Source organism: Alosa sapidissima, chromosome 21, assembly GCF_018492685.1.
Source record: "Alosa sapidissima isolate fAloSap1 chromosome 21, fAloSap1.pri, whole genome shotgun sequence".
Taxonomy (NCBI): Eukaryota; Metazoa; Chordata; class Actinopteri; order Clupeiformes; family Clupeidae; genus Alosa; species Alosa sapidissima.
Window position 1 is genome coordinate 8,952,598 of NC_055977.1, and position 25,709 is coordinate 8,978,306.

Below are 25,709 nucleotides of genomic sequence, written 5' to 3' on the forward strand. Positions count from 1 at the left end.
TTGTATGTCTTGCTGTTGGGTCTAGGGCCTGTAATAAAGTTTATATAACAATGCACTTTCAATTTAGGGCCCTTGAAGATTAATTTGAAAGAAGTCACAGTTCAGTCAAAATTCATTGTCTTTTGGTGGCATGGGACTTACGGTTAAAGGTAAACTATGCAGTATTGGCAATTTCCTCACTGTTTTCTCGGTTTTGGCTTCTTTTTCGCTGGCTCTGTCATGACGAATGTCTGAGAAACTCCATCACTACCTCTTTCTATCCGGTGCCTGGCGTGTATGTGTATTTGAATGAAGTAAAGCAATTCGTTACACTCGTTATAATTCCTGACACCAAGGCCGTCGGCCCGCCGGCCCACAGTTGCAAGGGTGGTTTTTCCGCTCACATGCGCTAAGGGGAAGCGAGACGGCCACAATTCAACCCAAAAAAAGTAATATAACCATCCCAATGACTCTGAAGCTGTTAAATGAAGGTAAATTAAGCTTAAAAACTTGCATATTAAGCTAAAAAACCTGCATAGTGTGCCTTTAAGAGATACAGAAGTCTAAATATATTTAGTTAAATTTCCCTAAAAGAAAACCATTCATTCAAAAAAAGTCATTCAAGTTGTAATGATTCATTTCAGTGTTGCTATCTGGGTAGTGTGTGTGTGTGGGGGGTGTACTTTGCCAAGTCTACATTGTGTATTGTTTTCATATGTTGTTATGTCAAGAAAACAATAAAAACAAAATTTAGATAGATAGATAGATACTTTATTGATCCCCAGGGGAAATTCAAGAAAAAATTTGGGAAAAAGTCAACTAGTGTTGTAAATTTTAGAGAACAGGGAGAGCATGACATGGCATCCCATCTACAAGACTTGAGACAACAAACAACATCCAAACACCCCCTGGAATGGAAATCCCATCCAATTATGTCTATTTTAAATATGACAGAGTGTCAAAGCAGATTCATAACAGTGTCATCTCTATGATAAGCAACCACTCAGAACATGCAGGCAACTCATAAACACACACATACACACAGAGAGAGAGAAAGGGAGAGAGAGAAGAAGAAAATGAAGACAGGTCCAGATGCCACTAGCCTCCTCCAACTGATGCCATCTATCAGTGCTACATGACTTCCTCTTCAGAGAGGAAATGCTGCCATATACTGTAGCATAGAACTTGTTAAAATGGCGGTTCAACATCCTGGACCTGTGTGTGCAATATTGGTTTGTCCAAGGTTAAGGGTTGTTAAGTTGGTTCAACTCCTGTCTTGCTCAACAAGTGTCAGTTCATTTGAATTCTACAAGCACATGCCCGCCAAAATAGATCTACCATTTACCAAGGGGCTTCCATTAACCATTACACACTGAACGGATCACTCCTTGAAGAATGGTACCAAAAATATAGAAGTACACTCAACATTGACTTTTAACAAATTAAATAATACAATCAACCTGAACTTTAACACTACACATATAGTATACAGTACAGCATACAGTACATAACATTCAAATCAGGTCACTATTTTCAAGAAGCTCATATGAATCTGCTGCGCCTTGTAATATGACCACAATATATGTATATATATATATATATATATATATTTATGGTCTTCCTCATGTTTGCAAAGCACATCAAAATAGTTATATGGGCTGAATAACATTTTAAGATAAATTGCATTTGATAGATTCTTGGAGACTACCCAAGGAGACCTCTAAAACCCCATGTAACCTTATGAAGTAGCCATCAATCAAATTGCATTGAGGCAGTAGAAGTGGAGACCATAGTCTTCAGTTGATCAATACGTTGATAAGTTAATATGGCAGATCGGCAGATCCTACAATCTCTCCCTTTCTTCCTTAGATAGACAGTGTAACATGTAATGGAGACATAAAACAGATACACACACACACACACACTTTGGTATGCTCAGGCTGGCATGTCCCAGTCTAAATGATCCATATCAGATGAAATGTCAGGAGCCAGTTGCAGGTGGGAACAGTTTATCTGACCCTACTGCGATCCTCACCCTCTCTTCTCCTTTTCACACTCATAACACACTAATTAAACTGTCTGTCCGTTAACGAGCAGTGTGATTTACCGTCTTTGGCCCAGACCACCAAACTCGAGGATTTTTGAACAGTGATGTGTGATCTTTCTATCGCGACAGCTGTGTAAATGGGGTCTGTAATGTCAGATGCACTTTCTGTCAGATTTTCAGGACGGCTTCTTGTCTTAGCCAGGTGGGCTTTCTCTCTTTCTAGATCACCATCTTCTCTGTCTCTTTTTGTTTCTGCCAGTCGATTGTGTGTTCATGAGAGAGTGTGCATGTCAGTTGTGTGTGTGTGTGTGTGTGTGTGTGTGTGTGTGTGTGTGTGTGAGTGCGTGTGTGTGTGTGTGTGTGTACGTGTGTGTTTCACACCGCTAGCATCACTAATCAACAACAATGGAAGGAACGCACTGATTGCTCATTGCAAAACCAAAGCACCCTGAGCTCCTGGTTCTTAAGAGCGATTATCATGAAAGCTTGTCCCAATAACATTTGATACGGATTGGATTTCAGGACAGTTATATTGGGCTCGTCTATCCTCTGGTGCTCATACAAGGCCCCTGAGGATCCATTCCATAGTAATGACACTCGAGGCCTGCTTGTTTGTATGGTGCGTAGCGCACTGCATCATACTGCATCATCACTATGCACAGGTCAGCACAGCTCAGCACAGCTTCATATTGTGGGTATTCTTTAACTTATAGCCTATGTATATGTTGACTCTTTGTATGTTTATGTGTTAACCCTTAAAGGTGTACCGTCACACTGGTGTGACCGTGACGCGAATGTTGGAAAATTAACGTTATAAAGAATATCAGGGTTGACCTTGAATTGTTGCGGAACGGAATCTTATGCTAGAATGTTCAAAAACCCACACCTTCAATTAAAGACACAGTTAGCGATTCAGTTTAGTTTATGCAAAGGTTGTTGGTATATTTACACTCCACAGCCTATGCAATTACACCCGTTGCTTCCATGCTGCGGAGGCACGTGTATTGATCGTCTGGGATCATTCATGGCTCAGGCCCAGCCACTGGGGTTCTTTCCCATTCGCGCAGAGCCAATACACGAGTGCACGAGTCTTTTTGACAGCAAACGCTGAACAGACAACTAGAAGACTTTGAGGAATCTGACCAAAGAGTTCGGGTCATGGATTGCAGATTTGAGGTCATACAGAGTAAAAGATTAGGGATCACTAAAGCGCCTTGTGTGCTATCCTGTTTCACTTCCAGATCTGACACTGGATACAGATCACATGCAGAGCTTTGTGCTTTGGCTGTGGCCTGAACAGGACTTTTCTTAGCGCTCTTTCTGAAGAAAGGGGTGTAGTGTATAAGCTGGCCTCCCACACATGAATCACAAAAGACAAGCCAACACGTGTCTCCACACACACAGGCCATACACACACACGCCCCAGAGGCCTTCTACATCTCAGTGGGTTTGGCTCTGAATAGGCACACAGCGCTGGGAAACATGCAAGTGTATGTGTGTGTGTGTGTGTGTGTGTATGTGAATGTGTGTGTCTGTGTAAGTGTGTGTTGGTGGGTAATCTATGTAGGTTGCAGTGTGTATCTATGCCTGTGCAAATGTGTGTGTGAACTTGTGTGAATGTGTGTGGGTTTGTCTTTCTGTGTGTGGGTGTGTGTATGTGTGTGTGTGTTGGTGGGAAATCTATGTAGGTTAGAGTATGTATCTATGTGTGTGTGTGTGTGTCTGTGTGTGTGTGTGTGTGTGTGTGTGTGTGTGTGTGTGTGTGTGTGTGTGTGTGTGTGTGTGTGAGAGATCTTGCGTGCATGTGTGATAGAGAGAGACAGGTTGTGGGTGATGATGAGTTGCACTAAGTAGTAAAGTCAGGGTGGTCTATTTATAAATGTGTTTGAGGCTGCATGGAGAACATGATGAAAGGGTCTGTAAGTGTGTGTGTGTGTGTGTGTGTGTGTGTGTGTGTGTGTGTGTGTGTGTGTGTGTGTGTGTTATGTGTGTGTTTGTGTGTGTGTTTATGTGTGTCTGTATGTGTGTGTATGTGTGTTTATGTGTGTGTGTGTGTGTGTGTGTGTGTGTGTGTGTGTGTGTGTGTGTGTGTGTGTGAGAGAGAGAGAGCGAGAGAGAGAGAAAGAGAAAATGCTGAGCTGTGTCTTGCTGTCCTTCTCAATGAGGGTAAAACAACCCCCGTCTTAAAAAAACACTGAAATAGTGAAAACAAGTTGCATAAGTTTAGTCTGCTCTGCTCTCCTTGAAAAAACAGCTGTGGGTCATCTGATGCTACAATGATTCCAGAGCAAAATATAGCTGAGATTATTTATTTGAGACCTTTGCATAAATATATACAACACTTTAGCTACATCATGGGTATATAGTATGACAGACACAACAGGATTATCAAGTGCATGACTACTGAAATTTAGTCTTATGAGTACAGTTTTCTAAGAACTATCCAGTTCAAAAAATCAGGAAAAAACAATCAGGAATATCCTTCTGTTATGGTGTAAAGTAGTAGTAAAAACTACTAAACTTACTAATAGTAAAAACTGTCATTGTGTATCAATTACAACAACAAAATGTTGCAATTTAAAGACCGGCTCCCTTAAGCAATGAGTGTAATATGTAAGTCCTCAATCAGCACCATCTAAAGAAAATGCCTTTGGTCTGGATCATGAAAACCTATACTACTGTAATATATATGCTACATAGTAGATCAAAATTATTTTATAATGAAAAACTAAACAACCAAACAAGCAAGTATTATTATTATTATTATTATTATTATTATTATTATTATATACATATTTCAAACCTATTACAGGTGTACACAATAATAAATATAGAATTTGGTCTAGTGCAAAGTGCATTGTAAAGATTCAAAAATAGCTTTAACCTTCTGCAGTAGTCTGACTAATATGCAACATAATTATCAGAAAGTTCCCATTTTCACCCTTTTACGTGTTTGTGTAATTTCAATACAAACCAAAACGGTGGATTCCTAGAAACACAAGCGCCCACCCCATAAGTCATTGTACAGTAATTCGAAGTAATTCGAAGAGCTGTAAACAGTGTTGTAAGGCAAACAAAACCGCTTGGAGCTTTAGTGGAATTTTGATTTTGCAGCAAGAATCCCTGGTCTAACCACTGATGTGTTGAGTGAGTGGGTGGGTGGAAATAGGGCACCCACCAGCCCAGCACCAAACAGCCGAGCACGGTAAACAAAATCGGATATTTTAGGCAGTTAAGAACCAAACCAGATTTTGTTCTGCACATTATGGCTACTGTATACTCAAAATATATACTATACTCAAAAGAGTATATATACTTATACTTACTGACAAATGTAAGGTTCATCAATCAAATATTATTTTGAAGTTTTAAAAACTTGGGCAGCTGTGGGCCACTGGTTAGCACTCTGGACTTGTAACCGGAGGGTTGCCGGTTCGAGCCCTTGAGCAAGGCACCTAACCCCTCACTGCTCCCCGAGTGCCGCTGTTGAAGCAGGCAGCTCACTGCGCCGGGATTAGTGTGTGCTTCACCTCACTGTGTGTTCACTGTGTGCTGTTTGTGTTTCACTAATTCACCGATTGGGTTAAATGCAGAAACCAAATTTCCCTCACGGGATCAAAAAAGTATATATACTTATACTTATACTTAAAACATCATTGATGTCTAATTTTCAATGAAAGGGGTGGAAATTGGTAGTTTTTACGGCAAGTGCTTGAGTTAATGGAGTCCTCCGTATTTTATCTGTCCCTGCTCTCAGCTCTCTCGGTCTCTTTCCCGGCGTCCATGATCTCTCTCTGCTTGCGGTTGGCCGCTGCTCCCTCCCTCTGTCTCCTGTCCTCGTCCTTCAGCCACGACCTCCCCAGGAAGCTCTCCACCTCCTGGGCGCTCCCTCGCCGTGCCGCCTGGGGGTGAAGCAGCAGCAGAAACAGTGAGCAGGCCAGTGGCGTGAAGCGCGAGAACTGTGGCGCAACGTTGTTGTTGTTGTTGTTGTTGCTGTCGTTGGCGTCACTGTCTGTCTGTCCGTTCACCTGTCCATCGTCACAGTCGTCGTTCGTGTCGTTCGCGTCTCTCGGGTGCTCGCTTGCCTGCTCGGCCCACTCCTTGTACCTCACGTAGCCCAGGTTGTCGGAGGACGTCTCGCCCCAGGGCGTCATGCCGGTCAGCAGGGCGTAGATGAGCATGCCCAGTGCCCAGGTGTCCGTGCTGGGCTCCACCGTCACCATGATGCGGCTCTTCTTCTTCACCTCCACGGGGTTTCCGTTCTCGTCCAGAGGGGCGTCGGTGTCACTTGGTGGCGGGTCGGTGTTGCGGGCAATCTCGGCCTCGGGCGTGCAGTACGGGGAGCTGTACCAGACGCAGGGCGCCTGCACCCCTCGGGCCTTCGCCATGCCAAAGTCGCCCAGCTTGACCCAGCGGCACTCGCGGTCACACAAGAAGATGTTTTCAGGCTTGAGGTCGCGGTGGACGAAGCCTAGACGGTGGAGGTGGGAGAGGGCACCGCTGATCTGCGACGCCACCCGCTGAGCACAGTCCTCATCCACACCCTCCTGTAAACAGGTACGTACAGTTAACCTTTGCATTCATACCTACAAGTATACCTACGAAACGCCTGATTGGCTGCCATTGCTTATCGTTTGTATTCAATCCAATCAACACAGCTAACTGTCACTTTTCAGGTAAACCAACAGATAAGTACAATCATCCTTCACACTTGTAACATGCACACAAACAACACCCAAAACTTGCCCCAGCCCTCACACACTCACACACTACATCCCACAATCCCCAGCTGACTCGCACATTACACATCCCATAATCTCCAGTTGACTCACACACTACACATCCCACAATCCCTAGCTGACTCTATGGCAGTTCTCATGTTTTGAAATCATATCTGGAGGTATTTCTGCTGGGACAGCTACTAGTGGATGCCCCACTGGGGTATGTCAAACAACAACCACTCACATCAGGCACAATAACATCAAACAGGTCGCCATAGAGACTGGGTTGCTGAGCGAAGACGTAGTGTGTCGGTGTGGAGAAGGCAATCCCCAGCGCAGAGGTCAGCGATGGATGGGAACAGAAGGCCAGCGAGAGGTTGTACTCCCTCAGGAAGCCGAGGAGACCTGTCGACTCCCGAGGGAAAAACTTCAGCGCCATGGGAGTTCCTTCATCCATCAAGGAAAAGACAGAAATCATATGCATTGTGAAGAACAGAAGATGAGTGCTGATGAATTTCAGTTAATCAAAGACCTGCTCCATTCTGGTTAATGGAAGGTGGGTATAAGCAGTGGTTAAAGTGGGATTTGCCAGGTGGGGGAACCCTACAATCCAGTGTCGGTGCAACGGGCCGACACTGGATTGCCGAAAAATGACCGTTCACCGTTGGACAACATATTGAGTATTGTGGTGTAGCAATACTTTTTGGACAAGAAGTGCTAGCTCCTTGGTCTCCTCTGTACACGCGAAAAAATTAACTCACCATTTATTTTAACAATATAATCGCACCATATCATTGGTATGAAAGGATATATTTATTATTTTATCTGAGGTGGCGGTACTGTGTCCCCCCCCCCCCCAACCACTTTAACCCCTGGATGATCTTGATGATTCTTCTCTTACCCCTTTTCTTGTGGACCGCCAGTTTGACTTGGCCATATGAGCCTTCACCCAGGAGCTTGATGATCTTGAAGTGCTCTGAGGTCTCAAGAGACACCAGAGACTGGGCAGTGAGGTGACAAAGCTCATCCAAACACCTGCTGGCAGTCTGAAGAAGAAGAAGAAGAAGAAGAAGAAGAAGACAGAGAAGAAAAAGAAGAAGAAGAATTGCCAGAGAACGTGAGGTGAGAGTAAAAATAAGAGAAGAAAGACCAAGATGACCGACACAAGAAGAAAGAGTTGTCAGTCAGTTCAGTGTCAGGTGCATACCCTTACGTTTAACTACCACCGAAGTAGATACGGCTGTTAGAGTGACACTATTAGCCATTTTATTTGACAGCCAACAATGACCAAGTGATTCATGACATTACTCTGCTGCATGTTGTGTGCAAGTGGAGCATCCACGAGAGCGAGAGGAACCCAGACAGATGCCATGGACATATGAGCTCCTGGCGCCCCTCTGGACTAAGCCCCCTCAGACTTACTAAAACTGGGCTGGATTTGGGATCCCCAATGGAGTTATGTAACACTCTCACTCCTTGCCTGGCCCCTGACTTCAGAGGCCTCTAGATTGCACCAGAGTGACCACTCCACTGAGGCTGGCTGTCATTAGGCAGGAGAGATATCTACAGAGAGAATCCACTGATGAAAATTGTTGGCCATTCGCCAATCCTTGTTGTCTACCAATGTATTCATTTATATACATATAAAAAAAAGATATTTATGTTGGACTTTACCTGTTTGATGGGGATTCGAGCACTTTTGCACATTTGATAGTTATTTTTAATGTATGTGGTGCTTGCACATCTACAGTTGTATCTAGTTGTATACAATATAAGATAAGTCTACAGTTCCTCATTCCTTCCCATTTTCATTAGTGTGTTTTCCTTTCTCCTTGACCTGTGCTGATGATGCAGACTCGCCTGCATGCCTCTGCTGGGAGTTTGCAATGAGCTGTATATTAACTAGAGGGCCACTAGTGATGACTGCTAACGCTGTGTAGAATGGTGTCCCCACACACGGAGGGCAGACAGACTCCGTTGCATAAGTGGCTTCTCTCCCACCTGTTTGGTGATGACGGAAACACTGCGGACACAGTGGACAGACAAGTTCGATTTTGGACGGCATCTACTGTATGTGTGTCATGTGTGGCCTCTGAAAGCCATCTTTCCGTGGTCTGGTGAAATATTTGAAATATAAAAGAATGAATAAATAGTTACGGGGAGTAACGTGCAGCACTGCCACATTATGAATGTAATATTGATTATTTAAAAAAAAAAATAGATAAATAAAATACAGCTTAGTTAAAGAATTTCACTTAAAGAAGTTTTTCATATGAATTATATTATATTATATTATATTATATTATATTATATTATATTATATTATATTATATTATATTATCATTTATTATGATGTTATATCATATTATACCACATTATGTTAGTATTAATGTTTTATATTACTATAAATTAAAAAGCCATTTGAGTTTTTATAACTGACAAATGGCACTGCAGTGACAAAGGATTGACATAAATTGATGAATGAAGTTTACTAGTAACTTTGAAATAGTAATATTTTTATGCTTGCAACAGTTTTTTACCAAGTCAAATTCTTTGCTTTTTTTCTTGTGTAAAAAAAAGCCTTGGCAATAAGCGATTCTGATTCTGATTTTGTAAAGCAAGTGCATATTATTAGAGGTCCGTCAGTAATACTAACCCTACATTTAGCTCTACAGCTAACGCCTTTAAATAACAACATATAGTAATAATAAGTACATTATAAGTACACTAACACAAGTACTATTAAGAAATACTAAGATTTAGTACACAGTGACATGCACGTCTGATGACAATAGTACCTGATGATTCATATTTTGTTGATAACAACAAACCATTACTTTTCAATTGTTTTTCTTGTATTTTAGGTCCCTGATGTTTGATCCCCAAGATATAAAATGCAAAAATAACTAAACACTTGTCTCAGGTTTTAGGTAGCCTACCCCCTCTCACAGAACATACTTTTCCCAATTCCTGGAATTAAATTAGACACTCACAGTCATGTTTTCTTGGAGGCTGATTTTTTTCTTGTAATCTTGCAATATTCACTCTTCTGATCAGTTCCTGTTTGCATCCATAAGTGGGTGAGTTTTCCACTCAATATTCTCTGTTCTCCACCTGAATCTACTGCAGGTGAAACGGAACAAGGCTCTGCGGGGTTCTGCAATGGCCTGTCTTCAGTGTCTGATTGATGTCCGCTGTGCTCTTAGAAGCTGTTGGTCTGCTGCTTCAGCGTAGGAAATTTGTCAAATCTGCATCTGCCAGTCTTGTCAAATGCCTTTAGTAATGACATTATTTCTCCTCCTCCTCCTCCCTCTTTGCACTCCCTCATTCCCTCCCTCCATTCCTCTTTTTCTCCCTCCCTCCCTTCCTCCCTCCCTCCCTCCCTTTGAATTCTCCACTGAATTTGTCCCTAAGTGTACCCCCTCCCAGGCTAGCCCAGCCTTGCCCTCCCGCTGCCGGTGAGTTTGAGTATGTTAGTGTCAATGCTTTGAGGTACAGATGATCCATTACTTAAGCCTGTATGCATCAACACCCCTCATTCAACTCTCTCCAACATTGCTCACCCCCCCCCCTTCTCCCGCTCTGAGGCAATCTATGGCACTTTAAGTGTTTAAGAGCTGCAGTTCTCTGTATCAGATGTCTATGTCTGTCCAGGCCATAGAATCATCCATGCTTCTTTGGTACAACTCTTAGATCACTACACACTTTCCCCTTTATTTTTGTGTTACATACCAAATGTACTTATTCATCCAGGTCCCTCTTAGTAGTCTACACACTCTCGCTCCCTCTCTCCCTCTCTTTCCCACTCTCTCTCTCTCAGCTTGATGAGTAGAACAGCTGAAAAAGACTCGCGCTCTTGCGGTGTCGCTGCCAAGTTAGCTTCCTCATTGGTGCCAACTATTCACCCTGAATGCAGAGACACTTGCTCACACATGCACATACATACACACACACACACACACACACACACACACACACACACACACACACACGCATGCTACACCAACACGCTACACAAATACGCTACGCAGAGACACTTGCTCTCACATGCACACGCACACCACACACACACACTACACAAACACACACACACAAACACGCTACACAAACACACAGTATGCAGACATGCAATACATGGTTACACCATGACCAATACATCCGTGTACACCCCCCATACATGGTTACACACGTACACAGTTACAGTGCATATAATAAACACACACCACACACCACACAAGGCTTGTTTAACCTTTATCAAGTCTAACCTTGAGCAAGTCTTGAATTTCCCCTTGAGGATCAATAAAGTATCTATCTATCTATCTATCTATCTATCTATCATGGCCTCACTGACAAGGCAACCAGCCCAGTTTTTCCTCTCTGATCCATTCTCACTCCATTTCTCCCACTTAGGTTTTTGCGATCAACCCTTCCCTCCCACCACTCCTCTCTCGATCTTTCCATTGATAATGTTATGGCAGTTCCACAGCTTGCTGCAGCGGTGGCAGCCTTCAAATTGATTAACTTCATATCATTCTGCCTACACGGTGCTATAATGGGAAGGCATCAAGACGCCCACTACCTGTTTGAGGAAAGCAAAGAGGCGTGAAACCTTTTTCGTCTTATTTACGCCTGCATGTTGATCAAACGGAAAACCCTTATTTTTAGTCTGCGGGGCCAGGACATCGAATGTGACAAGTGACTGTAAAACCGCACACCAAACACTAATGTGTGAGACTTCCGATAGTTCAAGTGTATTCAGACGTCTCACAGGTCTTACGTATACCGATCTGAGTTATTTAAGTCGTTCATGGGGGCGTCTTCACCACAAAATAGTTGAATAGGGAGTAACAGTTTAGGCAGCTATTGGCTGATATTAGATCTATAGATTCTTGACAATCACAATTCAATACATTTTCACAAAAACTTGATTTCTTTATTTTTTCATATAAAAAAGACATACCACATACATCACAACAATAGAAAAAATACATTTAAATTGTTTTTTTTTTAACCAGCCTTTTAAAGAATATTTTATATTATATAATACAGCATATTAAATATTACACAACACAAAATATTTCATAATAAAAATCACAGCAGGTCAGAGCAGGTCTGTTCCGAGCCACAGACCCGATGGAGACACTTTCAATTCGATTGGATGACCCATCAGGCACTTGGGCCCGTTTAAACAGCAGCAGTACAGCCCAGAGAATCACATCGTCTACTTTCACGGTCATAAGACACCTTCACCAGCCAGCGGCTGTAGACAACATAATACTTCCATAGGAAATTGCATTAAGTGTACTTTGATGGGTTTACATTAAGTATTAAGTGCATCGACGACGTGAAGCTTGCTTCACTAAACTAAGTACCTCATAATGTCTGGTGGTATGTCAGTGTAAAACACTGTGTAGCTGAACAACACCACAGTAGTAGTTCTACTGATCAGGGTGTACCAGTGCTGTCAACAATATTTCTGTCAAGAATGTGTAGCCTATCTAGTGTCCAACAGGTTTCAAAGCAAAAATGATAACTTTGCTGATAACCTGCATTTCGTACAATTTTGAATCACAGTGCTTACGTCTGAGGGGCAAAACTCATAACAAAAATTCTCATTTGAAAAACATGTTTAAGACGAAATGAGCTTTTTAAGTGGTATCTCATATATTATGCATGTTGACAAAAATTGCATTGTGTCGGTAAGTAATACTTTACTTGACAAAGCCTCCACACATTCCACATCATTAGGAGACATTCTCATATATAAATACTTGGGTCAATATGCACTATGTTTAAAGCACCTTTTCTGTATTGGAAAAGGAATGACTAGCCTCAGGACTAGAGCGCTCTAATACTGGCAAATCCATTATGTCCACTCCTTAATAGCCTGACTCCACCTACTGGTCGGAGCCTGTCATAGATACTTCCTGTCTTCTGCTACAGAGATGCCCCTTTGAACAATATATAACGTTCAGAAGTCTGTTGCCAATCTCAGATTCTCCATGTTTAGTATCCATTCAAAAGTCAAGTTTGATCTTTAGCACTGTATGCCTTTAAGCCATTACCACAGGTTAATACTGTGCATGTTGTACATATATATATATAGTGACTGTAAATCCAAATGCTTGGGGTCATTTCATGTACGCTGTAAGTAGCGACTTCAGTGGAAGCCAACAGTCACATGGTTGAAGCTTAACCATGTCATGTAAACAAGTTCAATTAAATAATTAAATATTAAGTTATCATCTTAAATATGTAAATACATTTCTTCACATTACTTTAAAAGAAGGCCATAGCATAAACATAAATATTAAATAATATTGTGGTTTGCCAGAGGAATGTTCAGAAGAAATAGAAGCTGCCGAAAGTTGCATCAGCTGGTGGATGGGATGGGCACAGGTGGTCAAAGAATCCAGCAAGTTGGGGATAAAGAGTGGTTGAGGGGCAGTAGAATGTTCTGGGTTTGGAGGGCTATAGGGCTTTTCGCATCAGGTTGTGAAGGGCCAAGACTGACCATTTGCAAAAGCTTTGTAAATGCTGATGGACCACGACGGACGCGGTGTGGATGTCCCAGTTGCTGGTCAACCGTGGCAGCTGTGGTGGTACCCGTGGAACTGGGTTTGAAGGAAGATTCTCCATCTGAGAGAAATAAAGAATAAATAATCATTAAGTAAGTAAATAAATTAATGCATAAAGTCACTGTAACCATTACTGAATAGGTAATCTAGGAATTGTGTGTTAAACAAAGTTTAAAAAGCTGGTGACAAGAGAACCTTTTAAACTTGTAAAACTTTTTTAAAAAATTGAACACACAAACACAAATAATCAACATGAATATCTGACATATTGTTCCATTTTGCCTCCAGCGAACTAATTCTGTGAAAGCACTTGATGCGAAAGAAAGCATAATTGTGACTGGAATAAAAGCAAGCATTTACTGCAGTGCTGTACACGTTAACCTTTTTCTTGTTGTGTGTGTGTGCAAGCAGGCATAAAAAGGGCTTTTCCCTTTGTCTTCACTGGAAATCAGCTTACAATGAAGCCATGTAGCCACAGAATGCTGTGTCCAAGCATGAGACACCAGCACAGACAACGCCCATCCTCTTTTTCCCTCTCTCTCTCCCTCCCTCTTTCCCTCACTCCCTCCCTCACTCACTCCAAGATCTGGCTTCAGATATGCTCAGACAACAAATCCATACCTATAGGGGTAGGTAATGTCTGACATTCCCTCAGGACAAGAGCAAGGCAAGCTAATGTCTGATATGAAGTCTTTGTAAGAGTGATGAGGATGTTTCCAACATGGCAGAAATGACAAAGCAGTCACACAAATGAGTACCTTGAGTCTTACACACACACACAAAAACTTTGTGTGTGTGTAAAATCACTTTGAACAGATATGGGCACAAACGACAATAACTCCTGTTTCCTGTTTGTTTTAGTACGAGTGGGTAGCCGGCAGTGACCATGAGCTTTTGGTCAGATGTATTTGCATGAAACAAACTTGCAGGTCAATGTTAAACTAAGTAGAACTCCAGTACTCGTGGAAATACATGTAGCACATAATAGTAGTTCTTTTCACTATCAACACGTTTTCGAAAAGCAGTGGACCAAACAAAACAAAGTCTAATATGGACATGACATAACACTGACTCAGACTTATTTAGACTTTTAGAATCATTTTTACCAGCTGTCTAATTATTAGGAAGCTGGTCTAAACTACTTGTCAGTTCTACCCCCCAACACCAATCCCACTATCTGTGGCCTGTTCGGGCATAGGCTCTCACCTGTTTCTGTAGCAGCTGCAGATGGTCCATGATGCGCTGAGTCATAGGGGGGACATTCATGGACCTGTTCAGATGGACCTGCCGCAGCCAGTCAAAGTGAAACTGGAAAGACTGCAGGCCAGAGTGAAGCTGCAAAAGGGTGGTGTTCAACTGGAGAGAGAGAGAGGAGAGAGAGAGAGATGAGAATTCACTTTCAATTCAACTGTATATTGTATAAAAATGGACAACCTGAATTTGTACAAACACCTTCAAGGCAAGAGAGAGAGATACAGAGAGAAAGATGTATGCGTTTCTGCTCAGATTCATTGTATTGTTTAATAACGGCATATCAATATGAGTGACCTTGTCATGCCAGTAAAGCATTTTGAATTTGAGAGGCATGAGTATAAAAAACACTGAGTGAGTGAAGGGGGAGACCCAAACACCAAAGTACCCCCAACGACTTTAGAGCTGAGGTCCTGTACCTGTAAATTCCTGAAGTCACGCGCTCGTGAAGTTATACGTGGTAGGGCAGTAAGGTTGTGCTGGTAGTCGGCCTCCAGGTCATTGGTGCTCTGGAGAAAGAAGGCAAAAAGACAGATAGGCACTTTGTTAGCAATTAGTCTGAGCCAGATCAATCACATCCCCACCACAGCTTCTGACTGTGACCCAGGAAGTCTGACAACTCAGCTTCCTTCCTAAAAAAAACACCAACTCTCCACAGGGCACAGAAACCAAACTTTAAATAATGGTACATGCTACTACAATAAAAACAATCAGAATTCAGAGGCCTACAAATGCACCCTGAAGATATCATCCACCCCACATTCAAGCCCAAATTAAAAACCCCTAATAGGATCAGATGTTAAGTTTGTCATCTTTCTCCACGTGCTAGATAAGCCAAGTAACGCATTAACTCTAATTGGCAGTCCTACAATGTAATGAAACTTACAAATGGTCCACGAGCGATGACCTTCAGGAGATTCATCTGCTTCCACAGTCTGTTGAGCTTCTCCCGACGGGGAGAATGGGTCAGCACAGGCACCAGGAGGACCAGCAGCAGGCAGACGCCGAGAGAAACATTGGAGCTCAGCAGCACTGTCAGCAAGATAAAAAGGATAAGAAACATTATAAATGCTGTTTTCTCTTTCTCTCTCTCTCCCTGTCTCTGTCTCTCTCTCTTCTCTCTTCCTCTCTCTATCCATCTCCCTCCCTCTTTGTCTCTCTCTCCAGCATGGAAACCCCACCGTGACACAGCACTCTCCCAGCTGTCTGTGCGCTTGTGCCCTCGGGCCTGCCCGGGGTAATTTTTGTTTGTGACAATGAGAAGCACACCATAAATGCCAAGATCACACATGGAAGGGCAGGGGGCTCCCAGAACAGAGCATACCACTGCCAAATGTAATATTTATGCAATTAGTAAATAAAAACTATTTCTTTGACAAAGGGGTCCTAACTGTTTGACTCCATGTTAGCTCAGGAGATATCACCCCTCAACTCCACAGTCGTGGATGCAGAGAGTCTACACTCACTCACCGAACATCATTTTGTATTTCCTTTCATCTAATGCAAAGAGAAACAATGTGGACCCCCCTGGGGACTTGAACCCATGACCTCCCAGACCAGCCCGGTGACTCCGTAGATAAGGAAAGTCCAGGGAAAAGGAAATAGAATCCTCTGGCAGTGGGGGCCGGAACAAGTCCCAACATGTTGGCCAGAAACGTGCAGTACCAGCAAATAGCACTGCACTGCCAAGGAACTGACTGAGCAGTGTGAGTAGCAAATGTGATTCCCCTGTCTGGCCAGTTAGGATGCGACTCAGCAATTTTCAAATTGTACACCCATAAGGCATTGACGTCATTGTGAGCGCACTGAGAAAGAGTTACAGAAACTGTAGTCCCTTTATTCCACATCACAGAATTCATGGCAGATATTACAGTTGAAATGACCCACTAACTCAGTTTCAATTTGACTCAGTTTGTTTAGCATGCAGTAAAAATGAGACACATTCACTGCACTAAAGCCACAATTTGTGTCCGAGATTTAGACGTAACTCGGAAGTTTATCTATGGCTCGTTACCACAGAGGAAGTGCTTATAATCTGAAAGTCCTTCTTCAGTGATGCTGATTGCTGGTGCATGTGGTAATTAGATTTCCACTCTAATTCCAGCTAGAGCCAACCATGTGAAACTCTCTCTTTTTCTCTCATTCTTTCAGTTGGTGAGGTACATTCAGTGAAACACAGCATGCACTGACTACTTTTTCCCTCTGCACACAGCAAATTAATTCAGATTTTCTTTAAAGGCACTGAAAAGCAACCAACTGACCAATGAAACAACACCAAGGCACAGAGAAACACAACGTCATCCTCATATGTGTGTCCACTTCTACACTTAAAATAAATATAAGAAAAGGTACAATTTGTACACTGGACCAGGTCAGTCACACAACACAATAAATAAATATAAATTCAACTTTTTGTGTTGGTCAGAAGCAGAAGCATATTCCCAAAACTCCAGAATCCTACACATTCAATCATTCAAGCCAATTCATTAGTGCCAGCTTCATCTCCCTGTGCTAGAGGTCCACTGGTGTCTCTGTATTATAATTATCACAGAGCCACTCAGACTTTGAGATATCAACAGTCATCCTCATGACCTATCCTGACCTTCCCAGGGATACCCCCGCCCCTCCCCTCAATAACCACAAATAAATAATGTCACCCCATGATATCACTAGAAAACACTTACATTTCATCTTCTGTCCAATTCCAGGGCGCTAGTAAACAAAGTGAGCTCTGTGCTGAGCTATCACTCACTGTGCAAATGTTTAGTCTGTTCTGTGAACTTCCCCCTTTATAGAATGTGTATGACACATCCAGTGCCTGAGTCATCCTCTTCATTGACAAACGCTAACGCCCCCATGCCCCCACCCCACCTCCCACCCAACCCCTCTTCTTAGGACCTCAGCAGTAGTTTCCCTTTTTCTGTTTATTTTTGTAAGTGTGTGTGTGTGTGTGTCTGTCTGTCTGTGTGTGTGCCTGTGTGTGAGCCTTTGTGTGTGTGTGTATGTGTGTGTTTGTGAGAGAGAGAGAGCGCCTGTGTGTGTGTGTGTGTGTGTGTGTGTGTGTCTGTGTGTGGTCAGTGTATGTGTGTGGTGAGAGTACAGTATGCCTGAATGATGTCATCACATGCAATTCTTAAATCTCCTTTGACCGTTCACAGGAATTCATCAAATGCCATGATGTAATTTCAACTCTATTCACACTTGCCCCCTATTGCGTTCTCTATACAGTATACATATGATACACATGATTCATGAACTGTAACCACAACTCTTAAAGTAGCACTATAAAAGATTTGCTCTCGGGGTCCCCCTAGAGTTGAGAGGTTAAATAAACTCGTTAATATAATAAATGTGTGTAACAAACTATTTACATAACACGGATACAATATAGAGGGAATGAACGGATAGCAGTCTGTAGGAAGAGAGCTCCGAATTCCTGTAAGTAGCCTATTTATTTGTACTCTACAGTCTAGCAGCTGTAATGTAATTGGATCCAATCCAATGGAATGCTGCCACTCAATTAGTCTATTTGCCACTCGGGTAGACTAACTAGCATGCTAGCCGCCGAAGCCAGTAAGCATAGCATTAGCTAACCTACCGGATAAACCGCTGAGTACACTGTAAAAAATGACCGTGAAATGTACATAAAAACTATGTGAAATCCCTACAGAAAAGTATTGTAAACCCAAAAACATATATTTTTTGTTTAACTCACAGTGAACTTTTGTAAACTATTAAACAGAATATTTTTTTATATTTACAACAATAACATGTGATTATAATCAAATTTATTTGTTAAAACTACATATATTGTATAGTATAAAATACTAACTTACGAGCATGAACTGAGTAATCCACCCCGGCACAGCAACGTGCTTAGTAAGTAAGTAAGTAGGTAAATGTTTATTTATTTAGTGGATTTTTCATGCAACAGAGTGCACCTCAAAATGCTCCACGCACAAACAGCATGCCAGACTGAGCAGCGAAAGATGCCAGCGTATGGGAGAATACATTCTTCATCATTCTAATGTCTCAAAGAGATTTTATTTTGTAACCTTCACACCAAACAAAAAATCGAAGTGTTCTACAACTTCTATAACCAACAACTCTTTGATAACTTATAAGGGTAAATATATGTGCTCTCTGCAAAAAAGTACCCCCCCCCCCCATATGTGGGGTAAGATGAGCCTAGGTGTGGGATAGGTTGGTCCAAAACAAAGATTTCAGGTAAAACATTTTTATTTTCTTAAAACAGTCATTTAATTTCTACAAACAGTGGCAAACACCAACATTTAACTAAAAATTTGCCAAGACAGATTTAGGGTTATAAACATTTTTGTCTAGCCTGGCGGGCCATCCTATACCATTGAAATGTATAGTCTGGAATCGAACCATTCACCTCGCTTAATCCAAGGGGCGGGCAGAGAATTGTCTTTCAAACTGCCTAGGCATGCAATAGGCCAGCGCTACGACCATATCCGTATCCGGTCGGCAAAACGGCAAATACATCCTTCTTCGAAAGGAATGACTTAAGTGCATTGTGTTGCTCAACTTTCAAAGAAAGGCACAAGTCTAACTCCTCCAAAGTTGACCCCAACGCCGATTCAAACAACCGCTCTTCGTTCGCCATAGCCGACTCTCTAACAAAATAGAGCGCTGTGATTGGATGACGTCCACAGCGTCAGCCAATAGAAATCCCTATGGTTTGATACTAGACGTACAGGCTGAGCAAATTAATTTGCCGCCGCTAGGGTGCGTCTAGATTTCTAATTTTTGTCACCTGTTTATGTTTGAATTCGCCCATTTAATTGACTTAGCCTAAATAAGTCAGATTAATTTGCTGTTTAGTGTCTTTAGCTCTTAGCTCTAAGGAACCATATAGAATGAGGTCACAAAATCAAGGCAAACTTAATCTTACAGATGCAATACAAGTACTAGTTAGCTGGCTCAACTTACCTCAGCCCTCGTGGCTCATCTTACCCCACAACCACCATTTTGAAAGAAAATGCTTCTCCCAACAAGCTATGGTAACATTCATGATTTTGTTTAGCCCTCACATCATAGCTTAAAAGGGCACCAATTGAGGTGTAATGCATTTGAATGTTGTTCTATTCACGTTTTCTCTAAATCACCCTAACTCATGAATGGAATCCACTTGGAGAGTAAAAAAACATATTTTTACACATATTTATTTATTTTATAAAAAAAAAAAAAAAACATATTTGCCATGTGCTGCACCTTCCACAGATTGTAAGGAATGATTCCCTCTCCATTAAAATGCTGTCACATGATAAAAATTGTTTACGGTTTCCTAGGAAAAAAAGGGGTGGCTCCTATGCTTAATTTATCCCGTTCTCCCCTACCCATAGCCTAACTAGGCAATCAGCATGGTGATAGGCCAACATAAAACACACATGACATCACACAGTAGCCCTAATGATAACAATGTGATTGAACAATATGACGTTAATGTTATGACAGACAGAGACATAATAAACACATTAACAATTAAAATAATTACATTAAAACAAATGAAAACAAGATGCTTAGTCTTGCCTATACTAGAAGCTGAGATTGTGGCATATAAGTGTCATTGCCATTACAGTTTATGTACCGTCAAAATGATCTTTGAAACAATTTTAAGGTAAAAATAACTCTTTAGCAGGCCTTTACATTAGCATTTTAAACACATTCATAGTCTAAACTTGTAAAGAGTATGCCACAAAAGAAGTGACCCATCATTCAGATCATTAGGAAAATTACATACCAAAGGTCCAATGACCCTAAATATTACACTGGTAAATTTCCTAAAGTGGTAGGCTAATTAAGTCCTGTTGCGTTCTGCATCACCACCAGCAGGAAAATAATTGGTTGTTGGTTACCTGACAAAGGGCGCGCCTGCTGGTGTACGTCCGTACGCACTGTGCGTACCATCAGGCTACTCAAAAACGAGAGAAAATGTCCCTTGTGTGTGTGTAATGTGTATTCACACCAAATTGGCCCACCATAACTTCCCAACTATGCACAGTATCCCATTAGCTGCATGCCATCAGGCTATTTACAATTTTCTATTACATAACTTAGTGAACACGTTATCAAAATTAACGCGCACACATTTTACGAGCAGGAGACAGAATAAGCATGCAGGCATGCAACTAGGCTACTTGTTATTTTCTTTTACTCGGCTATCTATATATGGTTATCAGCACACAATGTTGAGCTAATTCACTAACTCAATACTTATCATGCATATCATAAGTTTAAATAACGAAAACAGAAAGTATGGAGTCAGCAAAGCTAAAGGAGTTATTCCAGATGGGCAAAAACAAGGTAGGCAATTGGTGTGCTTGTCAGAACGTTAGACTGCATTGTTTAAAGCCAGACGTCACGGTACGCTAGAACAAAACAAGGTACCTTTAGCCTGTATAGGGCTGTATCAAGTTGTCCAAATGAATAGGTCATTGTAGACGTTGTTGTTGTATTATTGCATGTGGATGCACGGGGCTAAAACCGGGGAAACGGACAAATATTATCCACGCGTGATTTTGTTTGTGATGGGTGTGCGTACCATAGCATTAATTCCTGCAGGCGCCCCTGAGTGACATCCAACCATAAACTAGTGTTTGGTTATTAGCCTACCCCCGGAAATACACACAGTTCTTGTCTTCGCCATTTGCCCCCGCCTGCTCCACAGGCGCGTACGCCCCCGCAACAGGCGCGAGGCCTATTCTGACACATCCCTCTGATATTTCCACTCGACCGTTATTGTTCACCCCGTTCGCGGGAGGTCAACAGCAGGAGCCTCTCCTCTTCAGGAAGCCTGCGCGCGCGATGACTGCGGGTCTGTCTGTCTGATGCCATGCATCCAACTGTGCGGACAACTGAATTCCAATCTCGCTCTCACCAGGGGCTTATCTGTGGGTATAATATCGGTCATGCCTGTGGTGGAAGCGGTGGCGAAATCACGTTAAACGGAAATCTCACATCAGCAACACAGCCATGCTTTGCTGAGTTGAAATGGGTCTAAAAAGAGTATCTCGTAAAAAAGCGTAAGGCGTAAGTCAGACTGTGTGGGTTTTTTGCACATTTTACCCACGCCAGTTCATAGGTCTTGAAGAGAGAGCATACCACCCCTATTAACTTAAATGCATTTCTTTTACCACAGTAGGACTCGGTCTCACAACAGGTGTGTCAAAACATGAGCTCTGTCAGATACAGACACCGTTAATTAATGATTTGTCACTCACACACACACACACACACACACACACATCCTATGATTGGTTTGCTTATGATCTGTTTCGGTGTACAGTTTAAATAGCCTAATTTACAGCATAATTCAGAGTCAACTCCCGCCATTCAACGTCATGCGTCTCGCCCCAAAAAAAGCCCACGTCAATAACAAGTTCAGTGATGAAGGTAACGTTTGCCGTTGGAGAGCATCGCTGGCGCGCGGGTTAAAGCTGTGGGGGCGAACGAGCCGAAGCGTTCAGATTGCTCTTTCTGTACACACGATTAATCCCAACAAGGAAGAACATTCTAGAGAACACGAATGGCTAAAAATAAAATTACGGATGTGGTTCAAAGGGAGCGACTCCTTTCTTGAAAGTTCCTGAAGAACCTTAATGTTTTAATGCCTCTTGCTCACTCTCTCTCTCTCTCTCTCTCTCTCTCTCTCTCTCTCTCTCTCTCTCACACACACACACACACACACACACACCATACTGTATGTGAACACTGGTTCATTGGTGCCATTAGTAACCTGGGCTGGGACATGCCTGGGCTGGGCCTCTTGGTGCATGGTGATATAAATGACAAAGGGAGGAAGACCCTTGTGTCCGTGACCATGTTTTTTATTCAACAATGGCACTTCCTGAGATTGGCTCTGTGTATGATCACATGAGAGTCTTCTCGGTCATCACAGAGGCAGGGACGCAGAGACGGAGAGGCAGGGACATTTCTCTGCAATATACTGTAAAGGTGTCTGTGGAAGTAAATTCACCAATCCATGGCACTCCTTGAGTTACAGCAAACACGTCTTTACTCTACTAACTTGTTCTAGCTAGACAGTCAGTAAAGACTCATGTTGGCATGTGGTTTGTGCCTTCTTCAGGGCACTGCAGAGAGAGGTGCAAGATGCCATGTGAGGGTAGGGTTGTTTTTACTCTCCAGTTAGAACATGTCAGGTGAATAAATACATTTTAACTCAAGTTTCCTTTTGTGTCATCAAATCATTCCAACTTTTCTTGACGTCAAAGATCACCTCATTTAAATAACATTTGATATCAAGCCTTTTTAAGATAGAGCATGTCTGCCCAGGTCCTCAGGAAGGTGCATGAGATGAACAAGGAGGATGTTAATGTGATATTATGTCAACAAGATAGAGGAATAGTGAGAGGCCACATACATCCCAAAAGCCAATTTGGATGGGTGCAGGATCTAAAGCACACAGAATACAAGAGATAAGAGATGAACTGCACACCAAGGAGCTCACATTTAATGTTTTTATTTTTAGTTGTTGTTTCAAGTAAATGCTGTGAAGTTTAAACAGGGACGCTGACATTTTTTGAACACAGTTAAAAATGTCCTTTATTTCCTATATCTCGTAAAGGCGAGGACACATTAATGCATTAGGCAGATAGGCATTGCAATTGTAACAGAGGTCGTAATTCGTCCGCCGCTCACGGCCCTCGAACCCGCCACCTTGACACACACCGGCATGGGAGTCGAACGCTCTAACCACTGAGCTAAAAGCCCAGGCTCCCAACTCAGCGGTTAGAAGCGTTCTTTAGGTTAGGGCTGTGAGGATTTACACGGGCAACTAGCACGCTAGCTCAGTTCGCCTCCGTTACACTATGAAGGCCAGTTCAAATATATAGCACATGATACACATTTTGTTTCATGTGTTGGCCCATCTGATGCCCAAAAGTCTAACATTAAAAGAGAATTCCGGTGTGATATTGACCTAAAGTGTGTTGAAACATGATACCGAGTGTGAACGTATGTCTCATAGCCCATCTCGGCTTGTCCCCTGCACTCCAAAATCTGGTGCTAGTTAGCCGATGCTACCAACAGCTTTTTCAATGGTGGTGCTTCGGCATAGGGCTAGCCATGCAAATAAAGCACTGTTTTACACCATTTACGAGGGTCAATGTATCTCCACACTTCATTGGTAGACTTCCGAGGGCCCTGACATTTAAAACGAGACATTGAGAACTTTGAAAAAGCACTGGTAGTTTACTTACAAGACGATTTATACAGACAGTATCTTCACGAAGTTTAGCGTTTGCAGCCATCTTGAATTTAGTCACAATAAGTCGAGCGACGAGTAAGAATGAACAGGTATGATAAGGGATCAGATTCCAAAAATAATTCAGTGGAAATGCATGGATTCCAGTTGCTGCTACTGGGAGAAACTGGAATCCATACATTTCCACTGAATTATTTATAAACATACGTTCACACTCGGTATCATGTTTCAACACACTTTAGGTCAATATCACACCGGAATTCTCCTTTAAGATAATTCTGTCATCATCAACTGACAATATCATTTTTAATTCTGTGCTGTATTGTATTTGTCCTCTAATGAGGCAAATTGCTGTTGATAGACAGGCTTTGTAAAATATTTTGCTTCCGTAAAACAATCTGTGTGACTCTGAGAAGGCCTAGACTTTGTTTTTTGCAAGACTTGGCCAAACACACCCACGTGGCGCTCCGCTCCACCCACAACACAGCTCATGCCGCCGCACAACAAGACATCGTGCAACTCCATCTCAGCCACGGAGGATGTGCAGTTGAAGTGGGGGAAGCATGGTCAATTTCACAGGAAAACTGCCAAACAATTTACGGTTCAAATTACAAGACGATCGCTTTAATGTTGTGAAATCCAGCTTGACAATGGAGCTCAGATCCTTACAGCGAACAATTATCCCCTTTTATGGGCGGTAATTGCTGTTGAGCGGCGAGTGCGGTTTTGGTTCGGCCCCTCACCTGTGAAGAGAGTTGCTGGCGGGACGTCGGCTAAGCGGCAGTAGCAGGAGAGAACTTGCGCTTGGAATGCAGGCTAAAGGCAGGAAGCCAGACAGGAAGTGTTAGTCACACTTCTCCCTGTCTCGCTTTTCAAGGCCTGCTCATATTTTCGGGGTGATCACAGAGTCTGCGATGAGCATCGATGAGTCTGTGTGTGTGTGTGTGTGTGTGTGTGTGTGTGTGTGTCTGTGTTTGTCTGTGTGTGTAAGAGCTTTGTTGTCGGGGTCCCCTTTGATGACACCATGCTGACACCTCAGTGGGGTGGTGATGTCATTGTTCCGTACTGATAGCGAGCATCCTGAAACGGATGCTGATTGGCAGGTACTGTACGTAAGCATCAACTCCCTTGCCCTCAGTGTTTTTATCACTTTCTAATGTGGTCACTACTTCTCTTTTTGCTCATTTCCTCTTTCTGGTTTTCTCCCTTCCGCTCACCCTCTCTCTCTCTCTCTCACTCTTTCTCTCTCACCCTCTCTTTCTCTCTCTCTCTCTCACCCTCTCTCTCTCTCTCACACCCTTTCTTTCTCTCTCTATGAATCTCTGACGCAGTAAATCATGATGCTGTGAAATACAGGGCAGGAGGGTTTCTGCTGAGATCTGGTTCTCTGGAATTGTTGTGGAGAGTGAACATATCCTGTTTTACAGTAAGGGTTCTGCCCAGGAGCAGCCTGTTCAATAAACATATCTGTAATGACAAACAGGCCTCTGTGAAGCAACAGTTTAATTTGGTGAAGTGAAACAAGGTGAAGAATCAGGACTTTCACTTATTTGTACAGAAAAAATTACCAATGCAGTCGTGTTTTATCTTTTTTTTATCTGTTAAGGAATTTAGGTAGTGCACTGGCATTCAAGTCCACTGTGTACTGTGTATGAGAATATGTATACAGACATGCACTTGCATACGCTTACATAGGGGTAGATCAAGGCAACACAACACACACACACACACACACAACACCACAACACAACACACACACACTAGGGGTGTAAAGATTAGCCGATACGTATCGGTATCGGTTTTTAACGTGTAAGATACGATTTAATTGTTAAGAATCGGTTAACAAACTTTTTTGCTCGCTCAGACTCTTGTTTACGTTGCAA

At 42.4% G+C, this 25,709-nt stretch overlaps 2 protein-coding genes across 3 annotated transcripts; both read right to left on the minus strand.

Moving 5' to 3' along the window:
* Positions 1 to 5,553: 5,553 nt before the first annotated feature.
* si:ch211-171h4.3 (serine/threonine-protein kinase SBK1) lies at positions 5,554 to 10,067 on the minus strand. Of its 2 annotated transcripts, XM_042077757.1 has the most exons (4): positions 9,741 to 10,067; positions 7,649 to 7,793; positions 6,992 to 7,194; positions 5,554 to 6,573 (listed from the first exon to the last, which is right to left on the minus strand). In XM_042077757.1, the coding sequence occupies exons 1-4, from the start codon at positions 9,744 to 9,746 to the stop codon at positions 5,764 to 5,766; spliced, it is 1,164 nt and encodes a 387-aa protein (XP_041933691.1). In that variant the 5' UTR covers positions 9,747 to 10,067; the 3' UTR covers positions 5,554 to 5,763. The 2 variants fall into 2 exon arrangements, with proteins under 2 accessions (XP_041933691.1, XP_041933692.1); XM_042077758.1 differs by lacking the exon at positions 7,649 to 7,793.
* Positions 10,068 to 12,949: 2,882 nt separating this feature from the next.
* il11b (interleukin 11b) lies at positions 12,950 to 17,324 on the minus strand. Its single transcript, XM_042077794.1, has 5 exons — positions 17,261 to 17,324; positions 15,463 to 15,608; positions 14,996 to 15,085; positions 14,532 to 14,681; positions 12,950 to 13,386 (listed from the first exon to the last, which is right to left on the minus strand). Exons 1-5 carry the CDS (start codon positions 17,265 to 17,267, stop codon positions 13,219 to 13,221), a joined length of 561 nt encoding a protein of 186 aa, XP_041933728.1. The 5' UTR covers positions 17,268 to 17,324; the 3' UTR covers positions 12,950 to 13,218.
* Between the last annotated feature and the right edge of the window lie 8,385 nt (positions 17,325 to 25,709).

Bases quoted from the DNA above. Each gene is read 5' to 3' on its own strand.
- si:ch211-171h4.3 (XM_042077757.1), bottom strand. The intron at 7,195-7,648 runs GTAAGAGAAGAA...TGATGGATGAAG, and splicing joins GGCGGTCCACAAGAAAAGGG to GAACTCCCATGGCGCTGAAG. The intron at 6,574-6,991 runs GTGAGTGGTTGT...ACCTGTTTACAG, and splicing joins TTGATGTTATTGTGCCTGAT to GAGGGTGTGGATGAGGACTG.
- il11b (XM_042077794.1), bottom strand. The intron at 15,086-15,462 runs GTAAGTTTCATT...TTCTTTCTCCAG, and splicing joins TCATCGCTCGTGGACCATTT to AGCACCAATGACCTGGAGGC. The intron at 13,387-14,531 runs GTGAGAGCCTAT...TATTTCTCTCAG, and splicing joins TGCAGCTGCTACAGAAACAG to ATGGAGAATCTTCCTTCAAA.